The following is a 23,056-nucleotide window of genomic DNA, read 5'->3' as shown; positions in this document are numbered from 1 at the left end:
GTCTCATGTGCTGAGAAAGTCTTTTCTGACAACATACAAAGCAAAGCAGAAATGTCAGTGGCATATTAGAAGTGTTACACAATTGAAATATAAGTGCAGCCAGAACACTAGTCAGAGTTCCATATGCATTTGTTGTTGTTGATACTGTATGGTAACACTCTTTTTATATTACTAGAGAGCAACTTCCTCAAGAGTCCGGCTGTATGATATCGTTGCCGTTTTTCCAAAGACAGAAAAACTTTTCCATGTAAGTAATAGATAGTAAAAGAAAATAGTACTCATTATTTTATATAAGAAGTCTGATGTTATACCTTTGTAGGTGACCTGTATCATCTCATCTGGAAACTTTGAGGATTTTTCATTTATACTTGTTGTTCTGGAATTGCACAAGGGTGTATTTGGGTGACATATTTTGTTTTATTTATTCTGCTAGATATTTGGTGGGCTGAGATTAAAAGAGTCCATCAAGTTTTCTTCTGTTTCTTTATCTCTGCTTCATTCATTCATTTGAAACTTCTCTTAGGTAAATGATGGTCCATCTCTTTCTAGCTGTAAAAGCACTTCAGTTTCTGCCCTTCTTACTATTCGCTGCTGCCTGTGACAGAAGAAGGGAGCAAGGTTCTACTGTGGCATAAAAGATCCCTTCTCTGTTTTAGCTTTCTCATTTGTGTGCTCTGAGGTGTGGTCCATATGCCAGCATGATCATGTCAGCCTTTGGTCTTCTAGAAATCCTTCAGAATCAACCATCTGCTGATACTATTCCTTTTTGTATAAGAGAACCTTTATGAATTTAATTTCTTTTGTCCTTTTCAAATGGCCATTTCTATGACTTTTCAGGAGGGAAAGTTGTTTAATGTGTATGGTCATTTTGTCAACTTGAGACAGAACACACTGGGCATTGTAAGTGATCACAGAAAAGAAAAAATCAACTGTAATATAGTTTTTCAGGAATATGTTTTACTGTGTAAAGTGAGGTATAGCTACTTTTAGGAAGTTCGGAATGTTGTCTTTATTTAGGTTCAGAAAAGTAGCCATCTACCGAAAGTATATGCACCAAAGGGATACTATGGGGGGAAAAAAAAGCACTGGTCTTTGATGTTTTAATTTTACAGCATAATTTGTTTTTAAGCAAAGTCTGTTCTAAAATTACAAGATTTTCCCTAAGTTTATCCAGTAGATGGAGTTGTTGACTAAGGAGACTGGTGTGTGGCAAATTTCGTTTTCAAGGCACATTAACAATTCTTAATTGTTTATACAGTAAGTACCCTATATACGAATGAGCTCCATTCCAGGAGCTCATTCGTTAAGTCCAATTTGTAAGTCCAACAAAGTTAGCCTAGGTACCCAACTAACACAATCGGCTATATAGTACTGTACTGTAATAGATTTATAATACTTTTCACACAAATAATACATAAAGAACTAACAAACACAAAAAATAAAAACATTTTTAATCTTACAGTACAGTACCTTGAAAAGTACAGTACAACAGCTGGCATACAGGGGCACGTTTGCATCTTTGAAAGTTCGTAATTTTAAGGTTTATATATAGGGGACTTACTGTATTAATGCAGAGAAACAGTACAAGTTATCTATGAATTCCCGTTTTTTGGTGACTCCTTTTCTAAAATGCTCAGTTATAGTAATTCTCAAGAATTTCATTTCAGAAAAAAGGGGAGTAGGATTGAGTAGTTCTTAGTCATCAGAGACCCCTGTGGAACCTTTTAAAATCAGGCACATTCAGATCTCCACTGTTGGAGATTCTGATCCAGTAGGTTTGGGGTTGAGTTTGGGTATCTTTTTTTTAAGTTCCACAGGGGATTCTGATTCAGTGCCGAAACCCTAAGATGGACCATGGATATGTCCAAATTTGTTAAACAGCAATTTAGTTTTGTTATTAAATATTAACAACTCAGTTATACTGTAGACTGAAAGTTGGTAGTGTACCCAGTTTTTTATTGTACACTTGTTTTTTGAATGAATTTTGAAGAGCATACAACTTAAAATTTCCATAGCCATTTACTGGTGATTAGAGAAAACAACAATCCTGGGGATAATTGGGACAAAGGCTTATTATTATCCCCATTTTGTAGAAAAGAAAATTGAGACTTAGGCTCAATGATTTGCTCTAAACTTAAAGTATTTATGTCATAGAGATAGGACTTTGGAGTCTTAGAATACATTATAATTTGATTTAGTGAATTTATCTTATTACTTGTTTTTCTCAGATTATTCACAAGTTTTAATTCAAAACTGTGAACACATAATTCATGATGATGGGTGGAACAGTCAGAAATATTCTGGAAGATGGAAGAAAGCTGTAAATAATTGACAGAGTGTTTGGAATTGACTGCAGAGAAAACAGTTTTTAAAATCAGAACATCTTATCTTTCCAAATCTTACCCATCCTTTAAGATTCAGTTGAAGTTGGCATTCTCCCTGTTTTATATAGAAAATCAATTTAAAAAGACATTTTTCTTTTAATTATAAAACTTTTGTAAGCATATCATGGTTTGGAATTGGGTCAAATGCAAGCAGTTTGTTGCTTAACAGGTTATGTTCTGTTAAGTGATTTCATTTGTTTGGTTTGTAAGTTGATTATCTAGAATGTAAACAAGTGTCCCTGTAGATATGATATTCTGTAACTAAGGTCTCTAAAATGAGTTATAAAAGCATTCCTATACACATATGTTAACAATTAGTAGTATAAAATCTAACCACCTTAAATAGAGTTGTTTCCATGGGAAATAACATACTCTTTTCCACTCAGAGTATCTGGAAGATATCTCATAGATAAATCCTTTTTCTCCATAGTTACCCCAGGGGATAAGGCAAAGATGAAAGGCTGTAAGCAGAGTCCATTGGCTGGGGCTTCTTAGGATGGGGGCTTTTGCACAGCAAAGGAAACCATAAACAAGACAAAAAGACAACCCTCAGAATGGGAGAAAATATTTGCAAATGAAGCAACTGACAGAGGATTCATCTCCAAAATTTACAAGCAGCTCATGCAGCTCAATATCAAAAAAACAAACAACCCAATCCAAAAATGGGCAGAAGACCTAAATAGACATTTCTCCAAAGAAGATACACAGATTGCCAACAAACACATGAAAGAATGCTCAACATCATTAATCATTAGAGAAATGCAAATCAAAACTACAATGAGGTATCACCTCACACAGGTCAGAATGGCCATCATCAAAAAATCTACAAACAGTAAATGCTGGAGAGGGTGTGGAGAAAGGGGAACCCTCTTGCACTGTTGGTGGGAATGTATATTGATACAGCCACTATGGAGAACAGTATGGAGGTTCCTTAAAAAACTAAAAATAGAACTACCATATGACCCAACAATCCCACTAGTGGGCATATACCCTGAGAAAACCATAATTCAAAAAGAGTCATGTACCACAATGTTCATTGCAGCTCTATTTACAATAGCCAGGACATGGAAGCAACCTAAATGTCCATCAACAGATGAATGGATAAAGAAGATGTGCCACGTATATACAATGGAATATTACTCAGCCATAAAAGGAAACGAAATTGAGTCATTTGTAGTAAGGTGGATGGACCTAGAGTCTGTCATACAGAGTGAAGTAAGTCAGAAACAGAAAAACAAATACCGTATGCTAACACATATATATGGAATCTAAAAAAAAAAAAAAAAAAGTCATGAAGAACCTAGGGGCAAGATGGGGATAAAGACGCAGACCTACTAGAGAATGGACTTGAGGACATGGGGAGGGGGAAGGGTAAGCTGGGACAAAGCGAGAGAGTGGTAGTGTATATATGGACATATATACACTACCAAATGTAAGATAGAAAGCTAGTGGGAAGCAGCTGCATAGCACAGGGAGATCAGCTCGATGCTTTGTGACCAGCTAGGAGGGTGGGATAGGGAAGGTGGGAGGGAGATGAAAGGGAGAGGAGATATGGGGATATATGTATATGTATAACTGATTCACTTTGTTATAAAGCAGAAACTAACACACCATTGTAAAGCAATTATACTCCATTAAAAAAAATTATTTGCATGCTCCATTATATCAGTGTGCTTTATGAAATAATATACACACACTGAACAAAACATTTTAAGGGAAGGAATTAAAAATAAATGAAAATAGAAGTTCTGTTTTCTTCCTGCTTCCAAAATCCATGCCTTACTCTTTGCAGAGCATTATTGTAGTATATGCTGCTAATACCTGAGGCTACTGAAAGGGCGTATCTTTCAAGGCAGTTCTTCTTAAGGTGTGCTCTGGCTCTGCTGGTGTCAGATTTGCCAGGAAAATTTTTTTAAAACGCAGGTTATTAGACCCTGCTTACTGAATTTACTGCTGAGAGTAGGGCCTGGTAATCTCCATTTTAAATAAATTCTTCAGGGAGGTTTTTTTTTTTTTTTAAACAGTTTAGGTTGGGAGGCCCCATTTATGGGCATCTCTTTTTTCCCTGGGCAAGCCTGGCTCTCCCTTGAATAAAATATCAGAATGTACTAACCTGACATCCATGAAGGGGAGCTGGGGGAGACTGAACCCCCTTCTCTTATTCCGCTTGTTCCATAAAATCAAAGATAAATGTATGTGTGTATATGTGCAGTTTGGGGAATACCTTCCTTAAATCCTCATAGGAATCCTTGGCCAAAGAAAAGGTTAAGAACAGTTGATATGAATTCATATACAACCTGCCAAAACCACTATAATCAAATTCTTAACCACAAATATATTTGGACGTAATTTAATCTTTTTAATGATTTAGAAAGCGTTTCATTATAGTGTGAACATTAGCTCTTATTTTATAGTTATCTAAATGTATCAGTTGAACATTTGGATTAATAGAAAGCTAAATAACAAAAGAATTCGGTTTGAAACATTTTAAGTCTGAGGTGTCAGAGGGAGCCAAGTGAAGCCATCCTTTGTAACTGAGAGTTTATTATAATGCATGTACTTAAACCAACACAAGGGATATTTTTTAATTAACTACTGTACATAAAAGAGGGAAGAAAGGAGCAATACATAAGTAAAAAGGTAACCTAATTTAGCTTTACTCTGGGGAAGAATGTTTAACAGGCTTTTAAGAAATGAATCAGCTTTTTGAAATGAAAAATAATTTGTGTTTGTAATAATGAATTGAAACAGTGCAAAGAGGTATGCACTGAAAAGTACACCTTCCTCCCACCCAAAACGCCCTCTGCCTTTTCTCCAGAGGCAACCACTGCTAGCAGTTCTTGTGTTTCTTTTCAGAAGTATTTTTACCTAGTCCTTCCTTCCTTTCTTCATTCTCCTCTTCCTCTCCTTCCTTCCTTCCTTCCTTCCTAATACCATGGTTTTTTCACCTGACAGTATATCTCAGAGATGGTTCTATAATATCCACTAGAGAGGTACCTCATTCTGTTTAAGGAGTCAGCATATTCCATTGCATAAAGGGGCCATAATTTTTTTTAAGTAAAATTGAGGGATGTTTATTTGTGTCTAGCCTTTTGTGATTGGTGTTGCAGCGACCGTCCTTTCACCAATATCCTCAAGCATTTGTAAGGTATATGGCTATAGAATGCATTTCTAGTCTCTATAGGATACATTCCTATACTTATAGGAATTTGCTGGTGTGTGCTTATAAAATTTTGATACCTATTGCTGAAATGCTTTTCAAGACCCTATACTGATTTAAAGACCCTGTGAGTCCCTGTTTATTTTTGTGTCACCTGTATATTACTAAACTTTTTCATCTTTGCTGATCCGGTAGTTTAAAAATGGCAAACAGAAGCCGAGCGTGTTTTATGTTTTATCTGCTATTCAGACCTTTACTTCATCCATTCTTATCAAATTTTCAATGACTCTTTTATGAGTTGGACAGCTGTAGAGTTGGGATGGGGCAGATTCTTTATGAGCCAAGTGTTTCTGCCAAACCAGCATTATTTCCCAGGCTTACTAAGTTACTACGACTGTCTTAAAGCGAGGCAGCCTCTGATCACTACCTGCTTCCTGGAGCCCTGGGGTGGGGGTAGGAACGACTGAAGTGGGGATTCTGAAGAGAAAGGATAAGATGTGACATTCCTGTCACTGCTGAAGGTCGAGCTGACCCTATGGGGCATTGTCACCCCCTCTTGACCCCTTTCTCTTGGTCTGTGCCACGGATGTTAGTTTGCCAGCACAGCCACCCTGGCAGCTTGGATTTGTTTGTCAAGCCTGATTACACCAGCATTGATAGTAAGGCTTATTTTTGTCATGGTACAAAACAGCCAATTCCTTTTATTGCTGTAAATCAAATAATGGCAAAACGAGAGCCGGGTATGCAGCTTCTAGCCCTGTCTTTTGGCCTGCACTGTTATGCTAGTAACCTTTCCCTGGCTTTATGTTCCTTCCCTGATTTTCCTTTTATCCTGATTTCCTTATCTATTTATTTTATCTTGAATGTCTTTTTTTATAAGCAGCTTCAAATCTCTTTTGGAAGTAAATGCAGAGTATCAACAAATAGCAAAAATGAGAACAAAGGAAAGGGAAGTTAAAAGTTGAAAAAAATGCATTCGATGTCATTTGATTTATAACAGCTCTGCTTTGACCGTTTATGGAGATGCTCTCTTTCTATTAGCATCTGAACAAAATGCCATTGGTAGTGCCATGTATTTCTTTGGCCAGTCAATAGACTGATAGGAACCACAGGCGTGGGCCGATTACTGGCACAAAAATAAATAATTTCTGGAGTAAGTGGACCATGCATACATTCCTTTTGGCTTATTTATTTATTTTTTCTTGGATTTCAGAGCAGTTAGTTTCCTTTTTCTAAAACAATCTGAAGTAACCTTCCAGAAACTGAGCCTCTCTTAGCAACCTCTCCTTATGTAGCTGACCATGAATTAGAGGGTCTCTAGACCCTATCTGTTGAGATGGTCTATAGACATATCACTCTGCTTCAGCTAGATTACAGCTAAACCATTCAAACCAAATGTGAAGGAATGGCTAACCATTGACTTTGTAAAGGGACAGATGTATTTGAACACAGAACCATGTAATGCCTGTGGAGTGAGCCATATCTATTTACATTTCTTTGTATCACGTTTGACCCTACCCCATTCTTAACATGTGCCAATTTTCCTTTTGTCTTTACCTGTTTTTTTCTTCTTGACAGGTTGCTTGTACACATTTAGATGTGGATTTAGTCTGCATAACTGTAGCAGAGAAGCTACCATTTTACTTCAAAAGACCCCCTATTAATGTGGTAAGTGTCACACTTTCCATTCTATATGAATCTCTACATGTGCATTAACACACTGGAAAAGGGGCAGAAGAAACTGCTGTTCTTAGAGGGGGAAAAGCAAAGGCTAGTAATAAATAGGCAATTTAAAAAGAGGATTTTTTTTTCTAAACTGACTAAAGGTAGAAAGAAAGCTTAAAATAAAAAATATCCAGTGAATTACCAAGATGTGTTTGAAAGGCCTTAGAAGCTCAAATTTGTGAAGGAAATTTCCTAAGAGGATAGCTAATAATGATGGACACTTACAGTCTGAATGTTGAACATTAAGGGCACAGAGCAGCCAAGAAAAGAGTAGGACAAAATAGAGAGAGGGTTCCCAAGGCACCAGCAAACTGGAAAGGTGGGGTGGCAGGGACTGAAGGGAATGGGGCCTGGAAAGCACGGTAGGCGTGGTCTCTGCAGAATTAAAATTTGCATTGAAATGTGCTGGCTCACACAAAAGCCCAGGGTTACTTTTGTGATAACCTAAGAGGGGGACCATGCATTCAACAGATCTTGTGCTCCTTCCTCTGCTATAGAATTTTTCTCGTTACCTTTCTACATAATTTCTCTTGTTTTCCTCTACTCCTTATCTTCCACCTGTCACACCTTTTTATGTCTTACTCCATCATAAAAGTGATATTGTTTCACAATGGGAGCTGTAAGGTTGGCACAGCTGTCAACTATTTGCATTGGCAGCCAGATCCTGGGAGGAGTTAGGATGCTTTTGTAGAATAGAGGCTTCCGAAGCTCTCTCCCATTCTCAAGAAGTGCTGTTGAAGGAGAAAGATGGTTTGACAGACAGTCTAGATTACATCCCCAATCCTGTCAGAATTGGAAAATTAAAAATTTATGGATTTTTTTCAGGATAGATAACTCCCCTATTCTTTTGTCTCTGTAGAATCACAAGTTCTTCCATTTTTGTTTCCCTCTCCACTGCTAAGGAATTAGCTTGATGCTGAGAGTAGGGAGGCAGCGAGAGGAGAAAATGATCTGTATGGTATGGAAAAATTGAATCCAATGTGGAAAAATTTAAGATGGCTTGTGTTCTACCCCTAAGTGTATGCTGCTAAAGCTGTACTTGAAAAGTATTCAAAATTTTAAAGTTATATATTTAAAGGGCAAACTATAAAACAGCTCTTTTCTGACCAATAATGAGAGTACTACTGAACATATAACATTATTGGTTAAGCTCAAATCATTGTTTCCCCACATTCTTGCTGGTACTTAAATAAGTAAACACTAAAAAAAAAAAAGACCCTTAATCATCACATTTTAGAATTGGAGATCTATGTTGTTAAAAGTGGTAAAATGAAGAAGGAGAAGCTGTTCAGCTCTTCAGACACAGGGTTGGGACAGACCTGGTTGACCCCCCATCAGATGAGATCTCCGATGTGCCCCAGCTACCATGATAAAAGGCTCAAACTAACACAGTACACAAGGTGATGACAGTCTTACTGGCCTCACATGTTGTTCCTCCCCAGAGCTAGTACACTCTGTCTCTAGAAGGTTGCCAAGGCTTTTTACCAGCCTCACACTGCCAACCCATTTCCCATGTAGGTGGCACCCTCCGCAAGTTGCTCTTAAACTTACAACTTTTTTACTTTTCTCTTCACCTTAATGAACTAGGAAGGCCGTTTTCTAGACGGCTTTGCCTGAGTAAACCCACATACGATACTGTGTCCTTGGCTGGGCGGAGATGGTGGCATGTGATGCTAAGGCCGAGTCCATGGCATGGACGGCCGTGCACAGCACGTAACTCCTCATGTCCCACAGCAGTGATAAGCTGCCCAGTGGCTGTTTTGGCTTCGTCTTTTGATTGGTTTCTTAGGAACATGCCCTGCTGTCCAACCCAGATTGTGAGCTTCTAGAGAGCACCAGCTGTGTCATGGTCCTTTTTTAATTACCCAGATACCTTGCCTGTAAGAGGTCTTCCCTAAAATCTGTCAATTGAACGAGTATACGTCTAATTTTGTATGTCTGGGTACAGCTTGGGGAACACAGCCAAATCCTGTGAACCGTTAGTCCTCAGCTGGCTGTCAGGGCTTGGCAGGCAGCATCCGCCGTGGGGGGAGTGGGGCGTTGGGGCAGCGCGAGGAGGAGGTGCACTGGAGGCGGCAGCGCTAGGACAGCCCACCTCCTGATTCCATCTGTAAGTTCCTGAAGGTGCTATTTTTTGATGGATATTTTTGGCTTCATTCCCACATTTTTCAATTTAAGAATTCTGAAAAGTAAAAATTTGACAAGTGAGAGGGATAGGCAGTATTTAACACAGTGTCTGCTTTTTAAAAAATCTGGTATGAACATTTTACATATGTTGTTTAATAAAAACTAGATGATGGAGTAGAGGGAAGGCTGTGCAGGATTATTTTTAGCCCTCGTCTAGTGTAGAAGTAGGCTGCGGTGTGAATTGGTCAGGAAGCAGAAGAGTTCCTATTAATTCATTCACCTCCTTTTTATTTAAGAGAAACTGGAATTAAAAGTTAAATTAATTAAAATTAAATTAAAAGCTAGAAACATACAATAAAAGGTGTCCACCTTATTGTTCAGGGTAAATAATAGTAGTTCTATAGGTATGTGTATATTATTTGTACCTAATAATATCTATTCTGGATATGGAGCCGTGTGATTAAAGTATGGAAATATATTCACCATGAAAGTATAGAAGATGTAGTGAATGTGGGGAACAGTTCAGTCTTAAGTCTTGGTCCTTGCATGCTCTTTTGGCCCTGAGAATGAACTTGTCTTTGGCCATGAAAAGTGGATAGGTTGGCTTTATAAGGATCACTGTATTGAGCACAGATCTTAATTTGGATGGGGTGGTGAAAAATAGGAGCATTAAGATATTTAATTCATTAGCCTTTAACCTAGAGGCCATAAGCCATGTGAGAATTATCAGCTCAGAAGGTTGGGATTTTAGGTCAAAGGGTATAGATTTTCACTTAAAAAAAGAACAAGTTCTGAGGCTCTAATGTACAGCGTGGGTGACTGTAGTTAGTAGTCCAGTATTGTAACTCAGAAGTGGTTGAGAGAGGATCCTAGGCACTCTCACCACAATCACCACACACACAAAAAAACCAAAAAAATGGTTAACTATGTCAGGTGGTGGATGTGTTAATTATCTTGATCTCAGTCATCATTCTACAATGTAGAGTATATGTATATCAAATCATCACGTTGTAGACTTTAAATATATGCATTCTATTTGTCAATGATCCCTCAATAAAGTTAAAAAAAAAAGAAGGAGGTTGGGATCATAAAGGAGGGCCCAGGAGCTAAAACATACCAAAGCACTCCTTATGTATAACTTTCAGCTCCCAATCCTTTTGTTATATTCACCACATGCTTAGGGCACCATAATTTCAATTATGTTAATTCCCGCTAAAATCTCCTACAAACCTCCTCTGGAGTCTTAAGTAAGTTGTATGGGAATCATTTTATCATGTAATAGTTGGGTTTCAAAAAAGTTGAATTCAACTCCTCTTCTTGGATAGCCAGATGGCTTCTAATTATTTAGCATTTTAAGGCTTAAGCACTTTCACACCTGCTCTAGCCCTGCAGCTTTAGGGTGGGGTAGATGTGAATTACCTCCCTGATGCAGGTGATGGAATTGAGACTCAGGTAGCTTGTGGCTCACAACAGATACATGTCTCTCTCAAAGGTTGACTTGGGATTTGTACTTAAGCTTTGATCCTAAATCTGCTATCATTTCCCACTGGGAAATGCTATTTAAAATTACTTTACAGCGTTAAGCACAGAATAATTCCATATTTTAAAACATGATCTTTATGAATTCAGGTTTTGAGAAGAATTTTTTTAAGCAGCACGTATCTTCACCTTCCCTTTGATTTTTTTTTTTTTTGCAGTTAGTGCCATTCAACAATAACTTCAAGTTTATTGAGCCATTTCCAGTGATTGTATGTTTTATGCTCTCTTTCCGATGTTTTCCCCTCAGCATTTCCTTTAACCCTAATCCATTTCTGTCTTCATGGTCCAGTTAGTCTCCACTAGGAGAAATCCAGTAAATAGTATCTGAAGCAGTGAGGTTGTTCCAGGAGTCTTGTTGCCATATATCCTTGAGTTGGGTGTGAGTGCCCTATAAACTTTGTTTTTCATCACACATATTGTGAACCTAACTATGTTAAGTACCTTATCGATCCAGTACTTGGAGCAGTGCCAGCAAACCTGTCAGGATCAAAAAAATGTCTGTGTGGCCCAAAAAAAAAAAAAAACCATCAGAAACAAAGTTAGAAGGACTAATGACAGACTGGTAGAAATAGTTTCACTTATATCATAGACAGGTGACTAATCTCTGTAATATATAAAGAGCTGCTAGAAGTTGATACAGTTAAAAAAAAAAAAAAAGAGATGATCAATCCAAAAAAATGGATTAAGAATATGGAAAAGACATTTCACAGGAAAGGAAATACAAATGGCCTTTTAACAAATGAAAAGATGCTTAAATTCATCATGCTAAGAGAAATTCACATTAAAATCACCTCTCTGATTGGCACAAACCCAGAAGTTTGATGATACACTTTTGTGAGGCTGTGGGAAAGTAGGCATTCTCATACTTTGATTGTAGCAGTGTAATTGGAACAATGCTATGGGGCAGTGGGTAATTTGGCAACAACTATCAAAATTATAAACGCTTTACCCTCTGACCTAGTGTATTAGTTTCCTGGGGCTACCATAACAAAGGACCACAAATGGGGTGGCTTAAACTAACAGAAATGTATTGGCTCACAGTTCTGGAGACTGGGAGTCTGAAATTAAGACATTACTGGGGTTATGCTCCCTCTGAAACGTTAGGGGAATCCTTCTTTGTCTCTTCCTAGCTTTTGATGGTTTGCTGGCAATCTTTGGTGGTCCTTGGCTTGCAACTGCATAACTCCCATCTCTACCTCTGTCTTTACAACATGTTCTTTCTCCCTGTCTTCACATGGCCATCATCTTATAAGGACACCAGTCCTACTGGATTAGGGGTCTGCCCTATCCCAGTGTGACCTCATCTTAACTAATTACATCTACAATGATGCTGTTTCCAATTAAGGTTACATCCTAAGGTACTGAGGATTAGGACCCCAGCATAACCTTTTATGGGGGGAAACAATTGAACCCATAATATCCAGCAATCCCACTTTAGTGTTTATTCTACAGATAGACTGGAACGACCCAAAATCTATCAGTAGAGGCTTGGGTAAATGCCATACCGCCGCAGTGGAGTACTCTGCAGCTGTAAAGCAATGCTGAAGTTAGGAGCTGATGTGGAAAACCCTTCAAGTCAGAACCAGAATGTAGTAGGCTACCTGTGGGGTAAGAAAGTGGAAAAATAATAATATATATTCATGTTTGCTTGTATTTGTATGAAGAAACTCTGGAAAAAGACACAAGAAGTTAGTGAAAGTGATTATGGGAGGTGTGGGTGGGGCAAGTGGGAGCAGAGATACAGTGAAGACTTTTTATTGCTTTCTTATGTTACTTGATTTGTGAATCATGTGAATAAGTTACCTGTCTCAAAGAATGATACCAGGAATGACACCAAGAGTATCATCCTTTCGAATTCAATAAAGAACTAATTTTTATGAAATTAACAGGGAATCTGTATATTGTCCCAGTAATCAACCCCCTATTTCCTTTCTCTCTTCTTTCTCTTAAGCTTTGCTTAGTTCTTGGAATTTTACCATCACCATCTCTTTTCAAATATCACACACCTGTTCTTGGTATGTAGCATCGTTATGACTGTTATTTCTCATTAGTAAAGAAATCATCTGCCTATTCCAGAACCTTTGGTCAGAGATGCAAACAAAAGCTAATCAGGCGGGCACTGGCATTCTTTATGAAAAGGCTGTTATGAACAATCAGTTGATGAGCTTAAGGCAATTTACATTAAAATGGTCTTAGAAGCAGGAGCTCAGGTAGTGAGTCTGTATTTCATCTATCTAAAAATTTTAAATAAGGTGTTATGAAAGAAATGTTCACAACCTTCAATAGCACATTATCTTCAGTTTCTCTGAGAGTTTTCAGCTTGAAAGTGAATTTGATTAATGTGCTAAGATCAGAATCAGAACTTTTTTCTTAAAAAATAATTACGCGGATAATTATGTCCATTTAACCCTCTCCACCCCCACAAAAAGGAGTTTTTATTTTGATCTGGTCCCCAAGTGTGGGGGGCAGCAAATTTTCCAGAATCCTTTGGGACCTGGTCACCTAGTTCTGTGTGTCATCACATCTTTTATGTCCCCTCTTCTCCATCCTACCGACTTGTGTTTTAGTTCAGCAGCTAGAGGGATGAGGAAAAGAAATACCTGTAAGTAAGCCTCTTTGGCTAATTAGTAGTTTTGGTAAGAGAAATAGCCAGGGGGATAGTTGAGACTACGGTTGAAGGACATGTTTTGGTTTATCTGTGAATTTCAGGTTGCCAAGTTAACCCTGGTTTCTTTTGTGATGGATAATCCATAGTGAACAGCATTATCACATGACCTCTTTTCCATAAGCTACTATTTATTCACTCAGAATATAAATATATTAAATGTTTTTTGTATAAAAGACAGTTCTGTGTTACAAAGAAGTATCATGATACCAGCTCTCAAGTGTACAAGTTAGGCAGGGAGAATGAGGTATATATTTATGGCACAAAGAGTATCATAACAGACATCATTCCCAGATATAATTAACACAAGCCAAAGAATTGGAGGCAGGAAAAAGTTGTCTAAAAAGGGGAGAGGGGGAGGTTGCAGTGTGGAAAGTAGCATGTAAATGCTAATTAAATTAATATCAGATATATAGGGAAATCTAAAATAAAATCTGGGCACCTCAAGGCAGGCAGAAAAGGTAAGGAAAGGGAAGATTGGGGGGTGGGCAGAAGAAAAGAAGTCTGTGTTCAGGAAGGGCAAGTGGAAGGAATCTGACAGGCATATGTGAATTAAATCAAGGTGGGTGGACTGCCAGATCTGAAGAAGACAGGTTTTTCCAGTCCTTGTAACACTCAGGAGTAGACCTCCAGCAGTCACAGCTGGACCAGTCCCAACTCATCCTCTGGGTAATAAATAGAAAATCGTTTGCCAGGCAGAGACTTGGACCATACTGCCTGGTCTTTGCCTGCTTTTCCCCCTTTGCTCCTTTGAAAGACCACTGCAACCAAGCGACTTCACCATCCTGACTCTGATTATCACCTCCATGCTAAAATCCTTAGATGCTTCGTGTGGCTGTTAAGATTAATTCTGTCTCCGTTTGGCACTTCCCATCCTCTTCAGCCCCTGCTCCCACCACAGGGCTCTCCTCATTCTCTCCTCCCCAGCCTTTGACTTTCTCTGCATGCTCCCATGCTTCCTCCAACCCTAGAGCCTCTTCACATACTGCCCCCTCCCTCTGCAAACGCTCCTCTCTCTGCTAGTCAATTGATCAAGTCTTTCCTCACCCACTCCCAGACTTCTTGATGGCACTTAGCACAGTGGAAGTTTTGTATTTTTGTGTAATTAATTATTTGATGGTCTCCCCCACTAAACTGGAAGCTCTTACAAGAGAGGGACCATGTCAGCTTTTGCTCACCCATTCCCACGCACAGCTGGCTTAAAAACCTATCTGTTGTGAATGGATGAAGATTTGAATCACTCATCAGGGAAGCTGCATAGTGTAGTAGATCCCATTGCCACTTCTTCCAGGCTGTTTTCTTACCTGTGGATGCCTACCTATTAAGAACATCTTAAAGAAGAAAGAAGTTTCTTTTTCTCATGTAAAAGGCCAAACTGGTATGGTAAGCTGGGCGGAATTGTCAAGGGCCCAGGTTGCTTTCCTCTTTTTTGCTGGGCATCCATGAGCCCCGTTTAAGATCAGGGGCTCTGTTAGTAAAGAAAAAGAGAAGAGAAGAGATAGCGGGGCAGTTAGCTGTCTCTGCCACAGTGCCTTCTAAAGGTATTGTAGGGGTTAAATAAATACATAAGACTCTTAGCACAGTGCCTAGCGCATGGCACTCAACTGTGGCCGTTAGTTTCTTCCTTCAACATATCATAATAAATGACTTACCTGAGAGGCGTTCCACTCCTGTTCTTTGGATATTTTTCAGCTCATTTCTTTGTCTCTTCATTCTTGGGTCAAATTACTTGGTTTACTATGTTTGCAAACAGTTTATCCTGCATGTAGGGAACACATCTCCAGTTTCCTTTTGATAGTTCATGGAGTAGTAGCCCTGCTGCCACCCCATTGGGACGTTGCTCTCCTCATCCGCTTGATGATTCCTGTTTATATAAAGTCAGCTTCCCCACAGCTAAGATAAACTCTGTTGAGACAGGGCCACAGATCTGTTTTGTTCTCCCGTAGATGGTGCCGTTCGGGCACAAATCCGCCTTTCTTCAAGGCTGTACCTGGACGTGCAGGAGGTGGGCAGTGCGGGGGGAGGGGTGTGAGGAGGGAGGTGAGGGGGAAGTTCAGTGAAAATAAAGTAAGACAGTGTGTGTTTAGCTTTGACAGTTTATTTTCTTTATTTCCTGTGAAGGCAATTGACCGAGGTGTGGGCTTTGAACTTGTCTATAGCCCTGCTATCAAAGACTCCACAATGAGAAGGTACACAATTTCCAACGCCCTCAATTTGATGCAGGTCTGCAAAGGAAAGGTATGGTTCCATAATTTTAGGATATTTTTCAAACCTAGCAGTTTATTATTATTAATATACTGGGGTTATCAAGCTGACCCCATTTCCTTAAAGCAGAAAGTTCTCAAGGCACAGCAACAGATTCTCCCATTTCAAAGATCTCTGCAAGTTTTAAGAGAAAAAAATATCCTAGGGAAGAATAATATGAGGGGGGAGAAGTTGTGTTGAAAGTCTTTATCTTTCAGTGGAGAATTGGCCGTTTACCTACTGTGAAAGAATCATCTAGATACAGTTGTCATCATTGAGTTGAATTAAGGTTATATGACCTTTTCAACTAGTTTTTTAAACTAATCCATCTTTTCTAAGATCTGTTGGGAAGGCTTCTTGTTCTGTTTCTTATTTTAGGCTGCCTTTAGTTTGGCATGAGGTCTTTCATCCTTTCACTTTATTTACCTTAACTTTAGAAGAAGTTGGTATTTATGTTAAAACTTGATTACTGGTTATTTGTATTATAAGACTTCAATTTTTTTGACATTTATCTAAGATTAATATTGATTACTTTCTATTTCGTAGAACGTAATTATATCTAGTGCTGCTGAAAGGGTAAGTCTGGCATTAAGTACTTTATTTTCCCTTTTCAAGTTAAGTTAGCCATGTAAAAAAGGTTTATTGCATGTTTTCATTTTTAATTGCATTTGCTCATTGTAATTGCTGAAGAGTAAAATTTATCTCCATTCCTTTGGGGCTTCAAATTTTGCTTATATAAATAGTTTTTCCTTTAAATTGTTGCAAAATGCTTTTCAAGGGTCTTTTATATTTTCAAAAATGTAAGTAACCTGTCAAAATTATAAGGAGTTAAATTTATGCAGACTTCCTTGTTTTTAGATACTTGAGCATCCTGTTTACTGCAGATGAAGTCACTGAAATGTTACAAATAACTTCTTTCATATCTATTTTTTGTTCATTTTATTTTAGCCTTTAGAAATAAGAGGCCCATACGATGTGGCAAACTTGTATCCTTTTCTGAGTAAGAAGTCATTGAACTTTTCTTTTGGGAAATTTGGAATTTGGTATGTTATACTTTTACAAGATTTTTTAACCTTTTACTATGAATTTATCAATTAATAGCTTCAAAACCAAATTACATCAGGTTGTGAAAACTTCATCCTTTTGTTTTCTGGATTAAGGGTGAAATAGAAAAAGGGAGAAAGAAGGACTCTATAAAAGCTTAGAGTTAAATGAGTCTTTTCTCAAATGCCTGTTCCATTTGGACTAAGAACTATAGAATTAAAGTGTCTCTCTCAGTGCCTCTCCCTGGTGAACTGGCATTGTCAGTTATGTTTCTGTTAGTCTCCTGTCCTCAGCTGACTCTGGGTTGAAATCTTTAACGACCCCCCAGAGGGTTGCTGTTTGGGCTGTCGGAAAGTGACGCCAAGGCCGCAGTGTCCACCAACTGCCGAGCGGTGCTTCTGCACGGAGGTGAGCAAGTCCTTCCAAGAAAAACACAGAGTGGTCATGTTAAGAACCAGTCATTTCTGTGAAACAGTTGAGCCATATCTACTTTCATTATCCTGCCCCTCAGAGTTCCTTTAGGGTCATCTTTTCTGAACCTGTTTAGCCATACCCATCAGTGCTTTCTCACCCTTTACTTCAGGTTTTATTTTCTGTAATTTGTGGAATGAATATAGTTTGCCTTCCAGAAATGAGTGTTGAATGTGTTCTCTCCAGTTCTGCACGTGTGTCCCCGCCTACATTTTGACAGGCTTCTAAACTCCCTTTTTCCTCCATAGGGACATGCTTTCCCTGCTGAAAATCACTGTTTTAGAGAACTGAACGGTGAAAAATATATGTTAAGCCAGTTATGAGGAACACAAAAGCACCAAATACATTTTTAAAAATCCCACTAACAAACTCAAATCATAACTTTTCACATTTATTACAACTTGTGATTCTTTTCTCATTTTTGGTTTACATGTTCAATTATGCACAGACTACACATTTTTTACTCACATTTCATTTATATATATATATCTTCCTCCTCACCTTAATTTCACTACTTGAAGGCACTGAATTTCTTATTCATCAGATGATAAAAATTGAACTAGAAGTGTTTGATATGCTAGGACTTTGGAGAATAAAAATGAGGCTTTTTAAAAGAAAACAATTTACACTTTTCATCTGCTGTTTTATCTTCATTCTCTTTGTAATTTTTAGCACTAATGGTAGTGGTCAAGAAGTAATTGACTTGATATCACCCAGATGAATGTTAAACTTCAGAATTGGTTGCTACATATAAACTGGGTGATTTAGCATATGAATAGTTAGGTTATTGAGGGCTTGTGTATTATGTCTGGATTTTAGTGATCTGATTTCCACTTCGTAGAACTGGTTACTGTATTAACTTACCATGAATTAGATGATTTTGCTTTTGTTTTCAACATTTTTAGTTAGAGATTGTTGTATTATATAGCCTAGACCCATCACATAAGCTCTGGGAATGACCAAATTAATTAAAACTTTATCAAGATTTTCTTGAAATTAGGGCACAGTTGGTTCACACTGGTAGTTCTGCCATTATTTTTGTCTACTTTAAATGAACGTAAGGAATCGTCAAGATTTTGGATAACAATTAGTGGTCTAAAACAGACTGAGACAAGGAAGGGAAATTAATTTTTAAAATTTAGTAGGGAAAAATATGAAGATCTGTGCTTCATAAAACTCAGCTATTCAAAATAAGTTATATATAAAGCTAGGCTTTTACAGAAGCTAAACTAAAAGAAGCCTTGTGGACTTTAGCATTCCCATTCATTCTAGTTGTGCCCGGGACAGTCCTAGTTTATGCCTGCTGTCCCTGCAGAATTAACAGCACATCTACAGGATGTTATAATTACCCTGACTTTAGTTGACATTGGGATGAATTTGAGACAGCAGTTTCAAAGTTCAATTTACTAGGACTGCAAATTCAGCCTAAGGTTACATTAGAAGAAATACAAGATTCTGAGGCAGGAAGATTCAAAGTGTCATCATTATCCTCTGCACTGATAAGTCCCGACTGGCATCTGTATCATCCTGAGTGCCACATTTAAGAAGGACAGCACTGCACTGAAGCACTACCAGAAGATGGTTAATTCTTGGAGGGTGTGAAAACCTTATCATGAGAGCAATTGTTGAAAGCAGTGCAGGAATGGATACCTGGAAAACAGAAGACTTGGGACACGCAGTAGCTGGGCTTCTACATTGGAAGGCTTGCTACAAGGCATCACAGTTAGATGGGTCCTGTGGGATTCTAGAAACCAATGAATAACAGTTCTAAGGAGGTTGTGGGGAGGGGACAGAGGAAAGAGGTTCAAGATTTAAAAGAGTTACTTTATCTGATAATTATAAAAGTCTTGTTTTTCTACGGTTTATAATCCGTTGTCTTAGATTAAGAAGTAAATGTTCATGTGATGTAAAAAAAAATATTTCTGAGGTGGAACTAAAATAATTTTGAAACTAATGCATTTTGTTTTGTTACAGAGTATTGATTTTCACAATTTAATTTTTGTATTTTTTATTCGTTCTACTGATTTTTAGACTTTTACTCATAATCATAGTGATAAAATAAACATCTCTAAATGTAACATTTTTTGGAAATCATGGGCAATTTCTTTTTATTTTGAGGTTCTCTGATTATGTTGGTATTTTAATGACCTTGAGAGCAGTTTTGTCCCTTTTATAAATTAAAATGCTTTTAAATAACTGGCAAAGATTTAGTAGACTTGGTAAATTAATCCTGATAAATGAGAAGGTAATGTTTAACTTTTAGAATTGACTTTTGTACATGAAATAAGAAATAATTCTTAACTAAATTTATGTTTATCAAATCCTTTTGATTTTTATCTCCTTTGTATCCAAAGGGTCACTCTTTCTCTCCTCCCCAGTCCTTCCCTGTTTCCTAAGGACTAAGTTTAAATCTCTTTTCACAGCACTGTGGCCCTTCACAAGCTACCAGCCTCGTTTCCCCCTAATTTTTTCATGCTCCTCCTTTACACTGGCCATATCGTCCCCAAAGTATATTAGATTCTTCGTACCTCTCTCTCTATGCCTTTGCAAAGGAACACTTTCCTCTCCTTTCCTTTTCCTTCTTCCCTATTCTTAGCATCACTTCTTTCATGATACCTTCCAGATTCATCCAGGCAGAGTTACTTCTTGTGGTGCCTCCATTCCTATTATATTTGCCCCAGATGTGCTACCTCAGTGTGTGGTAGGAAAGCACTCTCTTAGGCATCCTGAGATCCTCTGTAGATGACACAGAGCCTGGCCCCTTAGTATATTTTTAGCAGAAGTTAGCTACATTTAAGTTGAACTCTGCTAGCAACCTAACCTAAACATTTAATAATTCCCATTCTTCTTTGTTCACTGTCACCAATATATAAGAGATCAATAACCATGTGCGTTATTCCTCATTCACTCAACGAGTATTTCTTAAACACCTGTTAAATAACCAGGCATTGTTGGATGTTCACCACACAATTGATTCTTCAGAGGTATAATCATGATCTAGTGGGGGACACAGATAATGAATGGTCTGTGCTGTAAAATGAAGTGAGCGCACACACAACCACGGAAGCAGACTGTTGTAGTTGCCGTCTTGATTCATTTGTATTTCTACCACACTTTAAGCATGTGCTGCACCAAGCTCTGAAACTTGGGTTTTGGCTACATAAGATGCCTCGGACAGACCATTAGAGATAACCTGCCCTATAGTTTTACCCTTGGGGTAGTCCCTTTGGAATGAACTAGATGTTAAAAATATACAGATATTTGTAGAAGCTGGTGGTGGGGAAAGGTGAGAACTGTAAATGGCATCAACACTCATAGCAGTTTATTATGGTTTCATCATTTACTCATGCTGTAAGTCACAGTAACATGGGGATGCTTGTTAAAACCACCTCTTTTGAAATCATGGCTTAACTTCGGGCACTTTGGTTTCCCTGTTTGTCTTATAGAAACTAGAAAAACTGCTTTTGGAATTATTTCCACGGTGAAGAAACCTCGGACATCAGAAGTAGATGATGATTCTCTTCCAGCCTGCAAGAAAGCCAAGTGTGAGAGCTGAAACGAGTCCCCCTGTCTCTGTCAACACTCCCTTCTGCCTTTTGAGAATCCATCAGCCACAACAGAAACGGAACCTCCGTATGATTCACTATTTTCACTTGGAGCTAGATACTGGTAGTCTATAAAAGCAGTCTTATATTTAAGCCATTAAAATAACAAAACCTAGTAAAGCATTTAAAAAAAAAAAAAAAAGGCTGCCCCCATAATGAATTTAGATATTTTAAGAGAAAAGCAAAGACCAGTTCATTTATCCTTTCTGTTAAGTGATAAATGGAAGGTATAATTGAATAAGATGTTTCAGTATTTCAAGAAACTCTTTAAAAATGTTTCTTCGTCATTTAAAAGTTCATGCTTTTCAGCTTTACTTGATATACATGGCTTATTTTTTAATTTTACTACTCAAAAAGTGGTTATTTTGAGGACTCTTAAAACTTATGTTATGGGGTTGGCTTTTGGTTGATCTACTCTTGCTTTAAGCCTCTCTTTCATTATAGTCATCAAGTCCAAGTCCTTTCTAAAAGGAATTGCTATAAAATTTGTGGAAGAAAAGGGAAAGTGCACGTAAAATCACACTTGGCCTCTTCCTTTGCTGCTTCTTACCTCCGTGATGTCCTTGAAATAGGATTCCTTTGAGTTGGAAGCCCCTGAAAACCTAATATTGATTTTTCTAATTGCTATAGTAAAAATCTCAAAGCACTGGACTCAATCAACTTTGGAAATAATTTTTTTAATAACAGGATCATTATATTAAGGAGAAGTAGCCTTTTTTGTAAATATCTGTATTTATACTATATTGATATTAAGAACATCATTTAAATGAAGCTAAGAACACTGTTCTGAGAGTCAGAGAAAAGATAATTTTAAAAAGAGAAAGCTTTACCCCAGCCTCACTTATGAGTTTAGATCCTTAAATAAGATATTGGTAAAACAGAGTATACCATAACCGGGTGAGATTTATTCTAGAAATGTAAGGATTTTTCAGTTCTTTTCAATGTACTATACTTTATCATATTAATAGGTCAAATGAAAAAAATCAGAATCATCTTAATAGATGCCAGTAAGACATTTGATAAAATTTAAAGTCCACTCCTGATTTTTAAAAAATAAACAAGAATAAAAACCCTTGACAAAATACAAATAGAAGAATATTTCACACATACATGTATATGTTCATTTCTCTTTATATATATTGTATATATATTAAGCATCATGGTTCTAAAAATAAAGCATTCTTTACTTCTTCTTAAGCAATATGATGGATTAACCTACTACACTCCCTCCATAAAACTTATGGCCACTGCTCCTGAACCCTCACACCCAGAGTCTGCCACTTCCTTGAGAGTGCCAGCTTGCTTCTGCCTTCACCCCACTTGGATTCACCAAAAGTTAGGTGTGTGTTTATTCACAAGTCTGTTTATGCCATTGTATTTAGCATTGTAAAATTAATATAAGTTAATTTAAAATTATAAAAACTGATGAACCAGGAGGGGAAAAAAAGGAATTCCCTGGAAAATTAATGCTTTTGAAAAGTTTGAAAAAGATGAGTCATTAAAAAGAACTGTCAAAATAGGTGTGAGCAAGACAACTAGATTTAGAGGAGATCCAGTGGAAATTCTGCACTTGGATTGCTTTCCAGAGCCTTTATAAGTTCTTTTTTCATCTTCTTTTTTTTTTAATTGAGGTAACATTGTTTATAACATTGTTTTATGTGTATACATTATAATTCAACTCATGTACATTACAGCTTGCCAGCAGAAGTTTCCGTCCATCACCATACAGTTGACTCCTTACCCGTTTTGCTTTCCCCCCCATCCCTCCTTCCCCGCTGGTAACAACTACTCTGTTCTCTTTATCTATGTGTTTGTTTTTGTTTCATTTAGTTTGTTCTTTTTCTTTTTTTTCCCCCCACATAAGAGTGAAATCATATAGTATTTGTCTTTCTCTGACTTATCTCATTTAGCATAATACCCTCAAGGTCCATCAGTGGTGTCACAAATGGCAAGATTTCCTCTAACTTTATGGCTGAGTAGTATTCCATTTTATATATATGTGTGTGTGTGTGTATATACACACCACATCTTTATCCATTCATTTGTTGATGGACATTTAGGTTTTTTCCATATTTTGGCTATATAAATAATG

At 37.6% G+C, this 23,056-nt stretch overlaps 1 protein-coding gene across 1 annotated transcript in view; it reads left to right on the top strand.

The window, feature by feature from the left end:
- Positions 1 to 22,766, top strand: part of RPP30 (ribonuclease P/MRP subunit p30) — a 28,836-nt gene extending 6,070 nt beyond the window's left edge. Inside the window, exons 5-11 of the mRNA XM_007187504.2 lie at positions 176 to 247; positions 7,123 to 7,212; positions 15,722 to 15,838; positions 16,391 to 16,420; positions 16,793 to 16,830; positions 17,217 to 17,296; positions 20,806 to 22,766. Coding sequence (XP_007187566.1) covers positions 176 to 247; positions 7,123 to 7,212; positions 15,722 to 15,838; positions 16,391 to 16,420; positions 16,793 to 16,830; positions 17,217 to 17,296; positions 20,806 to 20,915 — 537 coding nt within the window. The 3' untranslated portion in view covers positions 20,916 to 22,766. The remainder of the gene's footprint in view (positions 1 to 175; positions 248 to 7,122; positions 7,213 to 15,721; positions 15,839 to 16,390; positions 16,421 to 16,792; positions 16,831 to 17,216; positions 17,297 to 20,805) is intronic.
- Positions 22,767 to 23,056: the final 290 nt, after the last annotated feature.

Source organism: Balaenoptera acutorostrata, chromosome 16 (assembly GCF_949987535.1).
Source record: "Balaenoptera acutorostrata chromosome 16, mBalAcu1.1, whole genome shotgun sequence".
NCBI lineage: Eukaryota > Metazoa > Chordata > Mammalia > Artiodactyla > Balaenopteridae > Balaenoptera > Balaenoptera acutorostrata.
Note: the sequence above shows the minus strand (reverse complement) of the source record. Positions and strands in the feature narration are given on the sequence as shown.